General features: G+C 42.7%; 1 protein-coding gene across 1 annotated transcript in view; it reads right to left on the bottom strand.

Moving 5' to 3' along the window:
* Positions 1-1907: 1907 nt before the first annotated feature.
* Positions 1908-16677, bottom strand: part of LOC134538376 (lysosomal alpha-glucosidase-like) — a 41270-nt gene continuing 26500 nt past the window's right edge. Inside the window, exons 13-17 of the mRNA XM_063379649.1 lie at positions 15163-15311; positions 11883-11967; positions 9444-9714; positions 5659-5855; positions 1908-2060 (exon numbers count right to left, since the gene is read on the bottom strand). Of these exons, the coding sequence (XP_063235719.1) occupies positions 1998-2060; positions 5659-5855; positions 9444-9714; positions 11883-11967; positions 15163-15311 (765 nt within the window). The 3' untranslated portion in view covers positions 1908-1997. The remainder of the gene's footprint in view (positions 2061-5658; positions 5856-9443; positions 9715-11882; positions 11968-15162; positions 15312-16677) is intronic.

The following is a 16677-nucleotide window of genomic DNA, read 5'->3' on the forward strand; positions in this document are numbered from 1 at the left end:
CCCGATAGCCGTAATAACGACTCCACAGGCCGGCCATTGGTCCGCAGACTGCTATTGGTTATTCACAGTCACCCCAGCGAGATTGCAACTCTCGAGCTGGGATCCCGTATCCGCCACCCGCGGGACGCGTACGCCCACAAATCCCCCACGCACTGGCAGCCAACAGCCCGCGGGAGAGATGTGCGCGCCCCGAGAGACGACCGCCGACTGAAACGCGACCTCGCCACCTGCCCTGCCGAACTGTGGTGGACATAGCCGAAGCAGTCGGCGGAAGAATTCCACCGTCTGCTTCGGCCATGTTCGCTTCAATTCGGCAAGAAAGCGCTACCTTCGTAGCTTCTACCACGTGTTTTTACAGCCAATCCCCTCCCTGAACCTTTGTACAATGCCACCCCCCCTCCCGAAAGGAAACTACTGCGGCAGCCTTCCTGCTGAAAGCGGTCCTACCAGCGCTTCTAAACCTAGCAACGCTTCTAAAACAGCATGTTTTTGTGTCAACGAGTTCTTTTCTTATAGCGCACAGCGCACAGTATTGGGTCCCAAGAAGATAGTGTAAAAAATACATACACCTAACTGCACGAGCCAAAGTAAAATACTATTCTGAATAAAATATTTATTTAAAAAATACAATGTCTGGAAACTGCCTGGGCAAGCACTGCTTGCCTTGCTTGCCCTGACGAGACGCCACTGGTTAGAATATAGGTTATAATTTTTTTTGTGGAGGGGTTGGGGGGGGGGGGGTGGTTTGCAGTATGACCAAGCTTACCGTTATTTGCGCTGGTTTTTTTATTTGGTTATTTTTTAAGAGATCATTATGCAATGATTAAGGATGATTTTCAGGGGATTTAAGCAAAGTGTTGCGACTAAACAATATAGTTATTAATATTATTTCGTTATGTTTTTAGTTAATTTTTATAACTGAACTAATGTTTTAATATATGATATCGCGTTGTTTTATAATACACACTTATTTAATATTTAATAATTGTATTCGCGTTATTATTTTCTTCACTCATCTTACGTTTTACTAACATTTTAATAATGATTTTTTTTCCTAACAACCCAATAATGTAAATTATGTACAACAGAAAATAATGTTTGTTGATTATTTTTGAGTTATAAATACGGTGTCATCAAGTAAATACATATTTAAAAAAGAAATTTGCCTTTTAATGTAAAGTTTACAAAACAAAGTCCAGATTTCTCGGTACACTAGCAAACTTGTCAAGAACTTCTTCATCGCTTATTTTACTGTGTCTGTGGATCGAAATCAATGCTAGTCCATTAAGCCTACTTTCCGATGAAGTATTTCTTAAGTAAGTCTTCAGTCTTCTTAAACATGAGAATCTTCTTTCCATGGTTACATCAGAAACCGGCAGAACTGCTAACCCTAGTAGTTTCAAGGGAATATAAATGTTAGGGAATACAGTCTTGTCACATTTTTCTAGAGAACTAATGGTGTTTTGGGAAGATTTTCAGATTTTTCGTGACTCCACTTTTCTTTCCTCAACATAAACTCACTTTGCAAGACCTCTTTCTCTTTAGGTACGTGACAAATCTTCGTAGATGCAGAATTTGAATTCAGCAGCTTCCAATGAACAGAAATTCCATATGTTATCATTATAAAAAAAAATATGTAGGCTAAGAATACCCGAGAAGAAATTATTATTATTTTTTTTACTGATATACAAATTCAAGTTGTTGGTTTGGTAACGTCTAGTGAATTCCTTGCGTTATAAACGACCGTGATTTCATTGCATTGGTTGCGTGTTGCGTCATTGCTTCGTTTCGTTCCTTGCTTAGTTTATGAACCCGGCTTTAAAAGTTCAAACACTCGAGATACCTAGCTGTTTCATTGACGAGTAGGTAAAGTACAGAGTTGCTGTGGAATGAAATAATTCACACCATTGTGGCATTTTAAATAAATTTATTATTTTTTTGAGCTACTAAATATTTTAACTCAAAATGTCACATCCTTGTTTTTAATACTTATTATCTTAAGACCACTTGATAGTAAATGCATCTGTTAGGGAAACTGAGAGCGAATCCATTTTCAGGACCTGAAACAGACAACACAGGTCAACAAGATTATGGTAACATGAACAAACACCAAACCAGTTTTACATAATGTTCTGGTCGCTGATTGCAACTATGATCATGTCTGATCATATTTATACTCTTCAAAATTTAGCTTAAAAGTTTTACTTTTGCATAATGGAAACCAAAAGCATTCTTTTTCCAGTAGCAACTTCTGAGGGAACGAAAGAAGCTATGGAAGTTTGGGAACAAAATAACCATTGCTATGAAACACGACCAGTGCAAAAGGAAAATTTGTAGCGATTTCAAAGTCGTCGCCTTACTGTTTGGATGGATTCAAATTTCAGCTGATTTATGTTTTTATGGGACTCTAGGCCTACATAGAAATGTTACAGACAAAATTGTCCAAAAGCTTACATCAAGTCAAAATTACTGGGCCAAGACAGAAATATTTATTTCTGAAAAAAAAATATTAAGTTTGAGCCATTAGTTGATTCCTCTTGGGTTCTGCTCCCACTATTATATCTGTACCGCTGAGGCACAAGACACCATGTCCACGTAAGAGCAAAATGCAATTTTAGACCACATTTTGACTCTCTTTCTAGAGGCATACAATAATAAGGGCGGTATTCCAAAACATTCGGGTAAGGTAGCGAATAAGCAATGTCTTGTGACTCAACCATAACCCAGTGGCGGATCCAGAGGTTCACCTCGGAGGGGGCACTCTAGGATTTCAGAATAGCCAGATTTCAGAATAGTTAGAGAAAAAATGTCTTAAAATTACTAAATTTGTATTTAATCTACTCACACTACACATAACATCCAACCACCAGATTTTATGATTCTACAAGAAATTCATTAATTAAATTAAAATATTTTATTGGTTTCAGAAACAATCATTTTTGTCGGCAATATTAATGTAGCAGACAACTGGTTCTTCGGTGGGGGGAGGGGGGGCACTTGCCCCTGGTGCCCCCCTTGGATCCGCCACTGCCGTAACCTAACTCGCGGGCCGTATTCCAGAAGATGTTCAACCCGAATCCCAGTAAGGGAACAGATCGGGAAGTGTTTTAATAAACAGTGCCCTGTGCGAGGCTAGAAACTGGTTTCAACGCATTAATAGTGGACTTTTCTCAAATGTCGATACAAGTGTTACGGCAAAAATACTAACGATAGCAGCACCAACGCACAAATATAGAACCACTTTCCTAATGTCCTCAAGTTCTTGTAAGTTGCGATCATTTCTCGCTATGACCATTAAAGTGTACAAAATATATTGCAGGATAGTTTCGCTATCATAAAGTTTCATTTTGCACACCAATACATTTAGTACGTCCCCCGATGTTCACGAAAGTCACTAACAAGAGTTCATGGTGACAGACACGGGTCCGCCACCTGGACTAAATCAACGAAAAAGTGAGCTCTGCGCATGCGTGAAATTTGCGTAAACAGATCGACAACGGACAGGACACCAAAATCCGTTCCCTAAAAATAAGGGACTGGCCGTGTCGTATCGTGCATTATGAATACGGCTAGGGCACAGGTGTAGCATATTCAACAACTAAACCCCTATTTTTGTGTCTTGGAATACCGAACAAAGATTTACGATGTATCAAACATTAAAATATTTTGGGTTAAAAGTAGTTGAGTGAATAAGTGGAAAACTATTTATATTATTTAAACGGCTCTTATGAAATTTTTTATTTTAGTGGCATAGTGTCTTATGCTTCCGAGGTACAAATATATAAAACGTGGTAATTGTGAAAAACTTTGTAAAGGCAATGGACCAAACTGGTAGGTTTTTTTTCTGTATGAAAAGGAAATATTCCAATAACTAAGTGAAATAATGTATTTTCGTTGAATCAAAGTTTAGAATGCCTAACTGAATGATACTGTTTTGAAGACGAACTGAGGTTTGTAGAATGGACTGCAAGGGTCAGGGGTTTTCTGGGGGACAAAAATTTAAGATGAAAACTGCTGTCAGCTGTTCAAGATCTTCTTAACACCTACGGGTATCTTAGATGCAGGCTGTCTTTTAAGATCCCCTTCTTTCATTCTCGACTTTCCTTCTTTACCGAAAACCTAGGAGATATAGGGCTAAAATTTTGTCACCTAAATTTATACGAAAAACACTCATTTAAAAAGCATACTGGTATCTTCGTTAGTTTATGGGCATTTTTTTAAATATTCTAACTAAATCTAAATGTATTTTGTAAGAGGGGTCTTTGCTAGGGAGAGACCTAGGTGCATCTCAGGCCGAAGACTATCCGCCTGATCATGATGGGGATTAGCCACTCAGGGAGAGGGTCGCATGCATCGTGTGCTAGGAGGGGATTGGCCAGCCGTGGCAGCGATTGGCGCCATGACTTACTCCCCTATCTTAAAACTAGCTTAAAACTATTCTAAGGCAGGGGAAAACCGGAGCACAGGCATTCTGGATGCAAGGGCATGCATTGATATTGCGGTAGAATACAGAATTCGGAGGATGGTCTGGATGGAGAGTTGGGCAGAGCAGAAGAAAAAATTTGCAATAGAGTTAAAAAAAAAATTGCAGAAAAACTGTTTATATATTCTTTCAAAGATGTTGAAGACTTTATAAAAAATAAAAAGTAATAGTGAATATTTTATAGCGTAATTTCAAACCCACTTGTAATTTATGCTATTACTATGTTTATTGCATACTAATTATGTGTTATATGTTCTGTTTCACTTTTAATTATACTTTCAGTAGTTTCATATGCTGTAATTAATAACTTATAAGTAAAATGTAATTGTGTGTGTGTGTGTATATATATATATATATATATATATATATATTTGTGAAATTGTATATTTTGTGTTTGGTTTTTGTGAAACTTTATACCTATATATATTTTTTTTTCTATATGTACTTGACATGTATCATACCCCAGAAATTGGGTCACAGGATATGAAATAAATAAATAAATAAATAAATGCGGGGAGGTTGGGCACTTGGACGCGTAGTCCGCTTTCAATTTCCAATCCTAAAGCTGGCCCCTGGTGGTGAGTGGCTGCACTGACCACTCACTCCGCTACCAGTCAGCACTTAAACTCCACCGAAGAATTGATATTAGAACATCTTAAAACAAGGCACTTAATGGATTCTAATGTGCGCAGTGCGCCTTGCGGCTTATAATTGCACGGGTGCGCACAGGGCAGCAACTAGAGCCTCTGGCACCCGGGGCATGAATGGATTCGTGCGCCCCCCCCCTCTTTTTTTTCACATACCACACCAATAAAGCGGGGGGTCTGGGGGCCCTCCCACGGAAAAATGGTGCTATTTAAGCATTTTCGGTACCTACATGTAACAGTTTCTGTGCTACTGTAACTTCCATGCATGAACCCACTAGTATGAATTACAATGCAAGCTATTTCGGCGCCCCCACAGCTTTGCGCCCGGGGCGTACGCCCCGCTTGCCCCCCCCCCCCCCCTAGTTGCGGCCCTGGGGTGCGCAGTAGAGTATTCCCTAACCCGGACCCCGAGAGCTGGTTCACATCGGAGTTCCCAGCGCTCACAATTGTGGTTCGACCGATGATCAGACACAGCTTGTGAACTGGCCAGCAGAGGTGAAGGCCAGGGGAGGCAGGCAGATCACCCACCTTGTTGCTGGAGTCGAAGGTGAAGGGGGCGCTCGCCCCGTTGACGCTGACCGAGGAGGCAGAGCTGACCCCCAGCACCGTGATGTTGCCCAGGACCATGCTCTCGCCGGTGTAGCCCGTGTGGGTCGGGGTGCCCGTCAGCTGCGAGTCTCGCAGCGTGAACGTGATCAGGTTGTACGCCCCTTGCTCGTAGGTGCCTGCGAGCAAGGAAACCGCCGACGTCCAGGCAGGGCCGGTGCAAGGTATATTGGCGCCCTAGGCGAAAAAACTTAATGCTCCCCGCCGGACACCCCAAAAAATTTTTCTTTGCCTCAAAATACATCACGTAAGCCTAAGATTTCGTCAACAATCAAATGTAAGCAGGCTTGTGTTTTTTTTTTTTTACTTTTTTTACTTTTTTACTTATTACAAATCATAAACCGGTCACCGTGGACTTTAAATAATTACTTATATCAATATAAACATTCCAAACTGTTACAAAAATCCATTTTCATCTAGTTTCAATAATCGTTAAACATATTATATGAGCTGTTGTGTGTCGTGCTGCGCCGCCCCCAGCTACTTGGCGCCCTAGGCGGTTGCCTAGTTCGCCTGTATGGACGCGCCGGCCCTGCGTCCAGGACCTGGCTCGGGTCCGACCGCGTCCAACTTCCTCAGAGGGATCCCTCGGGCGTGGAGGTATTCCAAAGACTATCGGGCGAGGCAGGGACGTCGGAACAGGGGGTGGTGGGGGGGGGGGGCAGCAGGGGCGAGTCGCCCCCGTGCTGTTATGCATGGGGGGGGGGGAGGGCGAGAGTAGCATTTCTCCCCCCTCCTTTTTCCCAGAATAAAATGTTTGGTCCTAGTAGTATTTTTCTCAACCGCAGTAGTTACAAACATGGGTTAGGTTATTTGTCACCCACTACCCACGATATTTTAATCCATATTTAATACATACTACGTCATCAAATTCTTGGAATGGCATATTTAATACTTTGGTTCGGAAACTCATTAAATAGCACAATTTTGCATCTAAAATTCCAAATTTTTCTGGGGGAGGGACCCCCCCGCTCTAGGACTGAGGTAAGTGTGATACATCTTTTCGCCCCCTCCCTCCCCCCCACTCGTGAAACATTCCGACGTCCCTGGGGCGAGGTACCGAATAAGCACTGCATTTGCTGGAACACAACCGTAACCTGACTCACTGGTCCTTATTTCCAGAACGCGTCCAAACCGAATCCCAGCAAGGCAACAGACAGGCAGCCATTTTAAATGAACGGTGCCCTGCGCGAGGTTAGAAACTGGTTTCAGCGCACTCTAGCGGACGTTTCTGCAACCGTCGATACAACGGTTGCGGGGAAAAAAAAACTAGAGATAGCAGCACCATCGCACAAAAAATATTTTAACTGCCTTTCTAATTTTCTCAAGTACTTGTAGAATTATTTCTTTGTCAAGACCATTAAAGTGAACAAAAATGTATTTCAGGATAGTTTTCGGTATCACAAAGTTTCATTACACGCTTGGTACGTCCTCAGATGATCACGAAAGTGACTATATACAGGATATAATGACGCCAGATTCGGTTCAGCCATCTGGACGAAACCAACGAAAAAAGTGAACTCTGCACATGCGTGAAATTTGGGAAACAGTCGGCAACAGTTAGGACACTAATATCCATTCCCTAAAAATAAGGGACTGGCCATGTCCTATCGTGCACTATGAATGTGGTCAGGGTACAAGTGGAGCATATTCAACAACTAAACCCTTATTTTGATCTCTTGGAATACTCTATGAAGTGGGTGTCTGTTCTGAAGTTGAAGCAGGAACAAGGCCGGAGATTGCGATTTTTACAAGGGGGACACTGAAACCATTATGTGCGTGACAAGCGACGCTATCTTTTAGTGGGCCCGTAACTACTAGCGACAAAACTCGGGCGGGAGGTTCAAATCCAAAATGTTATCTTTATAATGATAATTTAACTACTTGATGTTTTAATTGATCAGTAGAAGGGATTTAAATGGTTAAAAAAAACACGCAATACGGTTTTGTAGAAAAAAATAAAAACAAACCTGTTATGTATGAATGAGTAGTAGGACATGCAGTATTTCTAAAATATCACACAACAAACTATGCTGCTAACAAAATAGTCATTAATTTTCACTAGTTTGCTTGCCTGATAATAGCTGATACATTACGTATCACAATCAATATAGCTCTGTCAGTAATATATTATGAAAGCTACTATCTAGCGGGTGGGTCCAAAACTACAAAAAAAACTAGGTCTCAGTCTCGGCAATTAGAGTTTCTCTACATTGAGCTAAAACTAATATTGTAGGTTACGGGAAACTCAGGCCTATTGACATGGGCGCAGCACGAGACGCGCTACTTAACAGCGCTCCTAGCGGCGTGAAATTCCAAATTCGTGTACGTTTTAATGGGTGACTTAGGCTCAGGCGAGAGTATCAAAGGCAGAAGAACTTGTGGCAACCTCCAATATGTAACTCTACCCTGATGATGGCGACTGCAATGTCGACCGAAACGTCGGTGATGTATTCGCCTTTGGACGCGGGGCTGCAACCCAGAAGCCAATAGGCGAGAAAGCCCGCGATATTTATATTGATTTGTTGTTGTGTTGGTGGTGGTGGTTGTTGTTACCCAGAGGCCCCAGCCGCTGGTTGTTGCCGAAGGGAAGCCTAAGATGTACATCAAGTTCTGTCCCTGCCCGATTACACCCGAACAATTCACCTTCGGCCAACCTCGGGTTTATTTATACATATTTATATTTCTCTATTTTAATGTAGCTATATTAACCTAACTAACCGTCCATAGTGTTTTAAAGTGTTTTAATAATACCTAACCTAACCGATCACTTTAAATGTTTGAATTCATTTTTCCTGCGCAGAAATAAAACAAATCCCGAAGTTGGCCGAAGGTGGATTTGTTCGGGTGTAATCGGGGGATGGCAGAACTTGATGGACTTTTTAGGCTTCTCGTTGCCGAAGCTCTCATTCCCTCCCGATCAACAAAAAAGGGAGCGATCCCTAATAGTTTATGTTCCTTTTAAAAGGATCTGGAATGTCACTCCCACACAGGGGTGCAACAACTAAATTTCCCAAGGGGGGGGGGGGGCAATATACCTTTTTATAGAAAAGCATCGATCCCCACCTATTGAAGCGGTGGGGGGGGGGGGGGGTCCGGGGAAAAAAATTTGAATTTCAAGGTGGAAAATGTGCTGTTTAAGCAGTTTTATTATCTAAAAATTGATTACAAGGCACTTTCTTTGCCCCCCGTTTGCCTCCACTTCAAGGTTTCAGAGGGGGGGGGGGGCAAAATACCCTTGCCCCCCCCCCTGTTGTTGCGCCCCTGCTCCCACCCTATGTGGGAGGCAGGGCCGGTGCAAGGTAAATTGGCGCCCTAGGCGAAAAACCTTAATTTCCCCCACCCCCTCCCCCGCCAGATACCCCAAAAAAATTTTTTTCCTTGCCTCAAAATACAACACGTAAACCTTAGATTTTGTCAACAATCAAATGTAAGCAGGCTTGTGGTTTTTTTTTTTTTTTTACTTATTACAAATCATAAACACAGGTCACCGTGGACTTTGAATAATTACTTATATTCGATATGAACATTCCAAAATGTTACAAAAATTCCATTTTCATCTAGTTTCAATAATCGTTAAACATGTTGTATGGGCTGTTGTGTGTCGTGCTGCGCCACCCCCAGCTACTTGGCGCCCTGGGCGGTTGCCTAGTTCGCCTGTGTATGGACGCGCCGGCCCTATGCGGGGGAGGGGAACGCGAGGTTACCCAGGGTGTCGCCGTCGTCCCAGTAGAGGCTGCCCGTCGCGGCGCCGCTGGGGTCGGCGGCCACCATCAGGCCGAACTTGTTCTTGCGCGCGGCCGTGGTGGTGGTTGCCGGGGTCTGCATGGGCAGCACCGCGCCGCCTCGCACCAGCAGGGGGATGGTGTCCAAGGGCGCCGACAGCGTGGTGTTGGCGCCACCGGGGGACAGCAGCGCGCCAGTGTAGAAGCTGTACCACTGCGCCTTGGGCAGGTACACCGTCACCTCCGTGCTGCCCTGCGGGACGGGCAAACAACACTCCCCATTTCACACGCGTCCACCGATACCATTCTCAAGGCAAACATTCTAGTACAGGGGCGTAGCCAGGGGGGGGGGGGGTTAGGGGTTTAAAACACCCCCCTTAGCACCAAATCTTTAATTAATTTCTTATTCATCACTCAAACAAATTTCATGTTAAAATTAATAAAAATTTTACCATTACAATATTTAAATTTAAGGACCGAAAACTGCTAAAATAGCACTATTTTGCACCTTAAAATCCAAATTTTCCCGGGGGAGGAGCCCCCGGACCCCCCACTTCAATAGGGGGGATCGATGATTCTCTTTATAAAAAGGTATATTGCCCCCCCCCCCCCCCTCGCTTTGGAAATTTAGTTGTTGCGCCCCTGATTCTAGAGGTAGCAGAACCACCGCACAAAAACTGGAACCGCCTAAAAACACGAAAGCAGACTTATTTACTGCAGTATGCTCCATGCTGAAGATAAAATATGGCATTACATTAAATACACACTATGCATAATTTAAAATAAGCAGTTTTTTTTAACCATCCAGTAACATTATTTCTGAGATGTTCTATTGGGCAGTTCTTTTTTGGCTAAACGACGATATATCGATCTCGAGATCAAAATGAACAATAATTGTCAAGGGAGGAATAAAAGAAGGTATACCGGCGACGATAGGCAGGAGCGTATGTTATATTCCATTTAGAGTAAGGGGAGGGGTAGAGTATATATATGTTAGGATTCCGGGTGGTGAGGAATATTTATATCCCCATCCCTCCTCCTGGTTACCCCCCTGACGATAGGACATAGACTAAGGCCGGGTTTACAAACCACGCAAGAAACGCAAGAAGTATACTGGAGGGACACGCATTATGCACTCAAAAAAAAAGAGGTCGAAATAAGTTCTGGCCAGACTGGCATAAAGGCACAGTGTAACACCGACCCTCACTTTGGTTTATTATTCCGTTATTCCTTGGGTTAGACGGCTATCCTTTGGTTGTTAAATCTGGTTCTTTCGTGACGACGAAAAATAAATATAGCTACAATTCAAATTTTTTTAAAATTTATTGAGCACAGTTTTATAAGAGAAACAAAATGTAGGTTTTGAAACTTCATGACGACCTCTGTATAGTGCCGGCCAAACGTCTTGCGAGCTGGACTGAGCTGGACTCCACGGTTCGGCACGGACCGGCAGAGCCAGATAGCAGGAGCCGTAGAGGCGACTCGGCACGGCCCGGTCACACATCAACTGTTCCAAATACATCGGTCATCGTTATGACGCTGGTGCTCAGAACTGCATGGTCGACATATTTTGAACGCTAATAGCACCGGAAGAAAAATGCCGCGCCCAAATATATTTTTGAACCCCCCTGGTCGCGTCCCACTGACACGCTATTCACTTCCCCATCTTTCCCTTCCGTCGCGCTCACCAATCACGCGCTGACCGTTCGCAAGACTTTTGACCCGCACTATACTACCGCAGAGCAGTCATTTTTAAATTTCGTTTTGCTGTGTGGAACAGCTCCTCAGATATAACTCAACGTGCTTAACATATCGAATTGCAGGTTTCAACATTAATGCACCGGCAGTTAGAGTATGCCTCTGAGCATTGCATTAGTCAGGCTGGGTTTGTAAACTACGCAAGGAACGCAACTACGCAACAGCGCAACACTTAAAGCAAGGAAGTCACAGTCGGTTATGAAGCACGCAAGTCGCTATAACTAAAAAAAAATGCGAAACTTTAGAAAATATTTTTTTTTCATCCCAGGATTTTTTTTCCTCGATAATTCGTACTTATCACGAAAACAAAACCAACTGTAGATAAGTTGATTTAAAATAATATTTTCCGACACTATGTGAAAGTTTTAACATGTGAAAACATCACGCATATAATAAAAAAAAGAACATCTTGGGCTTCTATGCACACAACGTCTGCGCCTTTTAAAGTTTATTTTCGGAACACTTATCTTGAAATACGGCTGTTAAAAACCTCAAGCCAAAACGCATTACAGTTGGAAGTTGAACAATACTTGCTTTGCGCTATTTCGCCTTGCGTAGTTTATACATCGGTAACTGTAAAAATGTAATTTTTGAACATTTTGGATCTTGCGTTTATTACGTTCTTGCGTTTCTTGCGTGATGTACAAGCGCAGCGAATCCCACCTCTGTCAACACCGGGACTATGAGCAGGCCAGAGCCCCACATGAAGGCAGTGTCCACGGCATACGAGTCCTTATCCGACGGGAATCTGAAAATAAATTTTGTATCCAAGTCTTTAGATACGTTCAAATTTGATAGTGGTTGAAACATTTTCGATGATGTACAAAATTTATCACTGAGCGAGAGATTTGTTTGGTGCACACAAATATTTATTTGCGTACAGCTGATCAAATATTTACCGGCTGCAATTAAATAAATATTTTTTTGGCGTGTAGCCAAATTTATTTTGTACATCTTACGAAATATTTTCTGCCACAAAATACATTTATTACTTCTATATATAAGTTCCAAATATGCAATGAAAGGTCTTTAATTCGACATTATAATGTTCGCCACATTCTGTGATCCGTCACCAATAAAGTTGCTCACTTTCAAAAAAAAAACTTATGTGCAACATCTTAGCTCTCGGAATACGGCATTTGGTACAAGTAATTTCGTGAATGGAGCTGAAGCTGTCTGCCATCTGCCATCTGCCATCTGCCATCTGCAGCGGATGGCGCGAACCGAAGTTCACAAGTACCTACAAAGGGAAACTTTATAGTATTAACTATTTAGTGAATTTTATCAAGATAGACAGTACATTTTGATAAAATTCCTTGTCGAAAATCAGGTCTAAAACCGGGGTTTAGTATCTTTTTTTTTCTCCATATATTTTCCTCTTTTATCGGAGCCGTTGATTCAATAGTCGACGCAGCTCCTCCAGTAACGAATTCTAGCGGCGGGTGCGGAAACTACGTGTGATTCGCGTCTAGAAATGTAGTGGAAAACACAGTTTGCGTATGTTTTATCACACTCGGCATTATTTTGAAGAATTTGACGTTGGATTTCGTGTCCGAGTTTTTGTATTTTAACTGTAATTGCAATATTGAGAACACACGAATTTACTCGTTACCGAGGTTAGATGGTACACACATCTGGCGAGTACTGAAAGATTCCCCGGGAGTAGGCGGGGTCCTTTAAGATCACTCACAATATAACAAGGAAGGAGACATACAAGTGCGACTCTTACAGTGGAAACTAAAACCATGTTTTGCACTACATGTGACACTATCTGTTGGGTGGACCCGTAACTACCAGCAAAAAAAAATAAAAAATCGAACTCTAACGGGAGGTTCAACCCAAAGTGTTAGGTTTATAATGCTACTAGGCCACAGAGATTTAAACTGCGTGAGATACAATTAATGCTGTTTTGTAATTTAAAAAAAAAAAGTTGTATATAAATTAGTAGGAGATGAAAAAATTTATGGTATGCCATACTTAAAAATATGTGGTTGCCAATATTAAGTGATTTTTTTTTTTTTTACTGGTTTGTTTGCCCGAAAATCACGTATGCATTTCTTCTCACAATCAATAAAACTAGGTTAGCAATATATAACAAAAGCTACTATCTAGCGGGTGGGCCCGGAACTACTTGAAATCGCTAGGTTTTAGTCTGTCTCCCCCGTGGCTCTGACTGCACAAGCAGGTGTCGGTCGCCGCGCGCGGACATGGGGGAGAAACTGTAATTGCCGAGACCGAGACCTAGATTTTTGAAGTGGTTTTGGGCCCGCCCGCTAGATAGCAGTTTTCATTATATGTTGTTAACATAGCTACATTGATTGTGAGAAGTAATGCATATGCCCTATTATCAGGCAAACAAACCAGTGAAAAATAATTCACTATATTTTGTTAACCACATAATTTGTGGGATAGGATACTAGAAAATTTTCATCTCCTACTGATTTATATAAAACATGTTATTTTTTATTACAAAACAACATTAAGTATTTCTCGCACAATATATATCTCTCTAGTTATAGTCTAGATTTATGAGTGAGGGGAGTTAGTCATGGCATCGATTGCTGCCATGGCTGGCCAATCCCCTCCTAGCACATGATGCATGCGACCCTCTCCCTGCATGGCTAATCCCAGCATGACTAGGCGTATAGGCTTCGGCCTGAGACGCACTTAGGTTCCTCACTAACCCGGACCCCTCCTGAATACACAGTTTTTAGTTAGGTTAGCAATTAGTCAAGTAGTTAAATTAATATTGTAAACCTAATACGTTGGGTTGGGAAGCCAAATATGTCCATCAAGTTCTGTCCCTGCCCGAACACGCCCGAATATTCACCTTCGGCCAACCTCAGGTTTATTTATATATATTTATATTTCTCTGTTTATTTTAATGTAGCTATACTAACCGTCCATAGTGTGTTAAAGTGTTTTAATGTAGCTAACCTAACCGACCACTTTTAATATTTGAATTCATTTTTCCTGCGCAAAAATAAAACAAATCCCGAAGTTGGCCGAAGGTCAATTGTTCGGGTGTAATCGGGAATAGCAGAACTTTATGTGCATCTTAGGTCTCCCCGTTGGGTTTAACCCCGTCCGTACGTTTCTTTTGCTGGTAGTTATGGGCCCACCCAACATATGTCGCGCCTAACATGGTTTCAGTTTCCACTGTGAGAGTCGCACTTCTATCATGGGCGTCGCAACCGGGGGGGACGGGCGGGACACGTAACCCCCCCCCCCCAATAATAAAAGTCTTCAATTTCGTCCCCTCCAATAATATATTTAGTTTCATAGTTATATTAAAAATATGATTTCTGTGATATAACCCATATGTTGCGCATGGTGCATTTAGTCCAAATGTGGTAATGTGAGCACTTTTTAATTCGATCTTTGTGTAAAATAAAAATCAGGTCCCGATACCGAATACAGATATGTTAACTGTGTTTTTTACAAATTTATTCTCTGAAAATATTTTTTTATAAAAAATAAATTATATATTGCAACCAACTATAATTAGAATATTTAGGAAAGAAAAATGCCTAAAAACCACCTTTTTGCACCTTCAAACCCCAAATTTGTCCGGGGGAGGACCCCCCACCCCCCGCTTTTTTCCAAGGGATGGATGTTCCTCAACACTAAATCAATTGAAGTCCCCCCCCCCCCCCAAATAAAAAATATATCCTTGCGACGCCCATGCTTCTATATCTCTGGTCAGTGGCGTAGCTAAGGTAACTGGCACTCCTGGCCAGACTTGAAAATGGCGCCCCCTCTTGGATTAAAACAGGGGGGGGGGGAGCGTTCAGTAACCGCGAAACCGTCGTGGTAGCGCCCCCCCCCCCCCCTTGCTACGGCGCCCCTGGTGGGGGCCATCCCTGCCACCCGCCTGCTACGCCACTGTCTCTGGTGCTCGGTCGCCTAGCACCGCGCGCGGGACCGGGATACGGGGGCTCACTCGAAGAAGAGCGGCGTGACGACGGTGCTGCCCTCTGCGTGGGCGGCCCACAGCAGCGTGTAGAGGTAGGGCAGCAGCGAGTAGCGGGTCAGCAGCGCCTTGCGGGACGACTCGGCCACCTCCGTTCCGAAGGAGGCCGGGTCCTGCGCCTGCAACACACGGAGACATGCCACGCCGTATTGTACACGCCCGAAACATTGCGGGAATGGTGCTTTGACCACATATGATGACGGTTAGTAGCAGGGGTGCAACAACTAAATTTCCAAAAAGGGGGGGGGGGGGCAATATACCTTTTTAAAAAGAATCATCGATCCCCCCTATTGAAGCGGGGGTCCTCCCCCGGGAAAATTTGAATTTCAAGGCGGAAAATGGTGCTATTTAAGCAGTTTTACTATCTAAAAATTGATTACACAGCACTTTCTTTGCCCCCGTTTGCCCCCACTTCAATGTTTCAGAAAAGGGGGGGGGGCAAAATACCCTTGCCCCCACCCCCCTGTTGTTGCGCCCCTGGTTAGTAGGTATGAATTAGAATCTCCTTCGTTAAAAACAGTCACTTTCATGAAGAATTAAAAAAAAGTCATTTGAATCTGTTTCCACGTGCAAACACTACACTTTAGCCAATGTTTCGGGCGTATAACCTGTATGGTGCAACAATGAACTGAAGGGGGGAAAAAAAGGCTTCGCACACTTAGCAAGTAATCATGCAGACATGGCCACACCCCCTGGCTGAAACAATGCCTGTGCCGTAGCGTCGTGGCAACGTCGCAGCCCGTCTTGCGACGGCACGCAGACGGGAGACAGTTCCGAGCGACCAATAAGAAGCCGAGTACTTGGCTCCGATGGTAGCCATGTTTGTTTATGTTGAAAATACGTTAAAAAATTGTTTTCAAGCACAAAAATATCTAGTATTATGTTATTACTTTGTCGTTTATTTGTATTATATATGTAAATTCTGCCCGTGTTATGATCACGAATCATAGTATTTTTTTTTTTAATTAAATTAATTTTTCTTAACCTTGAAGTGCAATTCATTGGTTGCCATTTGCTACGTTTCCGTGCATCGTGGAAGCAGCAGATGCGATAGTGGAATGTTCCGGGAGATTCGTCTCTGTTCACGCACCAATGGAGAACAGGCCTTAGGCTCATTCTGCAATGACATGGAAACGGAGACGGGTCTCTCGGAACAGTGTTAGAACTGACAATTTGTACAGACTTTCTAATAGGGTTATGTATCATATTTTAGCTATCATAAGCATATTAATTCATTATTAGATTCCATTAAAGACATGGACCGACACTATTTTCAACGCATGATCACGCGTGTTTCAGATATTAGAGTACCCTAAACATTTCCTATCACTTTCAGCTGCGAAGTTTCACAGAACGCGCCACGCACCCATGTATTATTTATATTTGATTGTATGCTTCTTTAGTTTGCGAGTAGGTTCTTAACTTGCCGAACATGCCTGGGACAATGCTACTACACTCATACAGGTAGAACACCGAATTGAAAGG

This window comes from Bacillus rossius, chromosome 13 (assembly GCF_032445375.1).
Source record: "Bacillus rossius redtenbacheri isolate Brsri chromosome 13, Brsri_v3, whole genome shotgun sequence".
Taxonomy (NCBI): Eukaryota; Metazoa; Arthropoda; class Insecta; order Phasmatodea; family Bacillidae; genus Bacillus; species Bacillus rossius.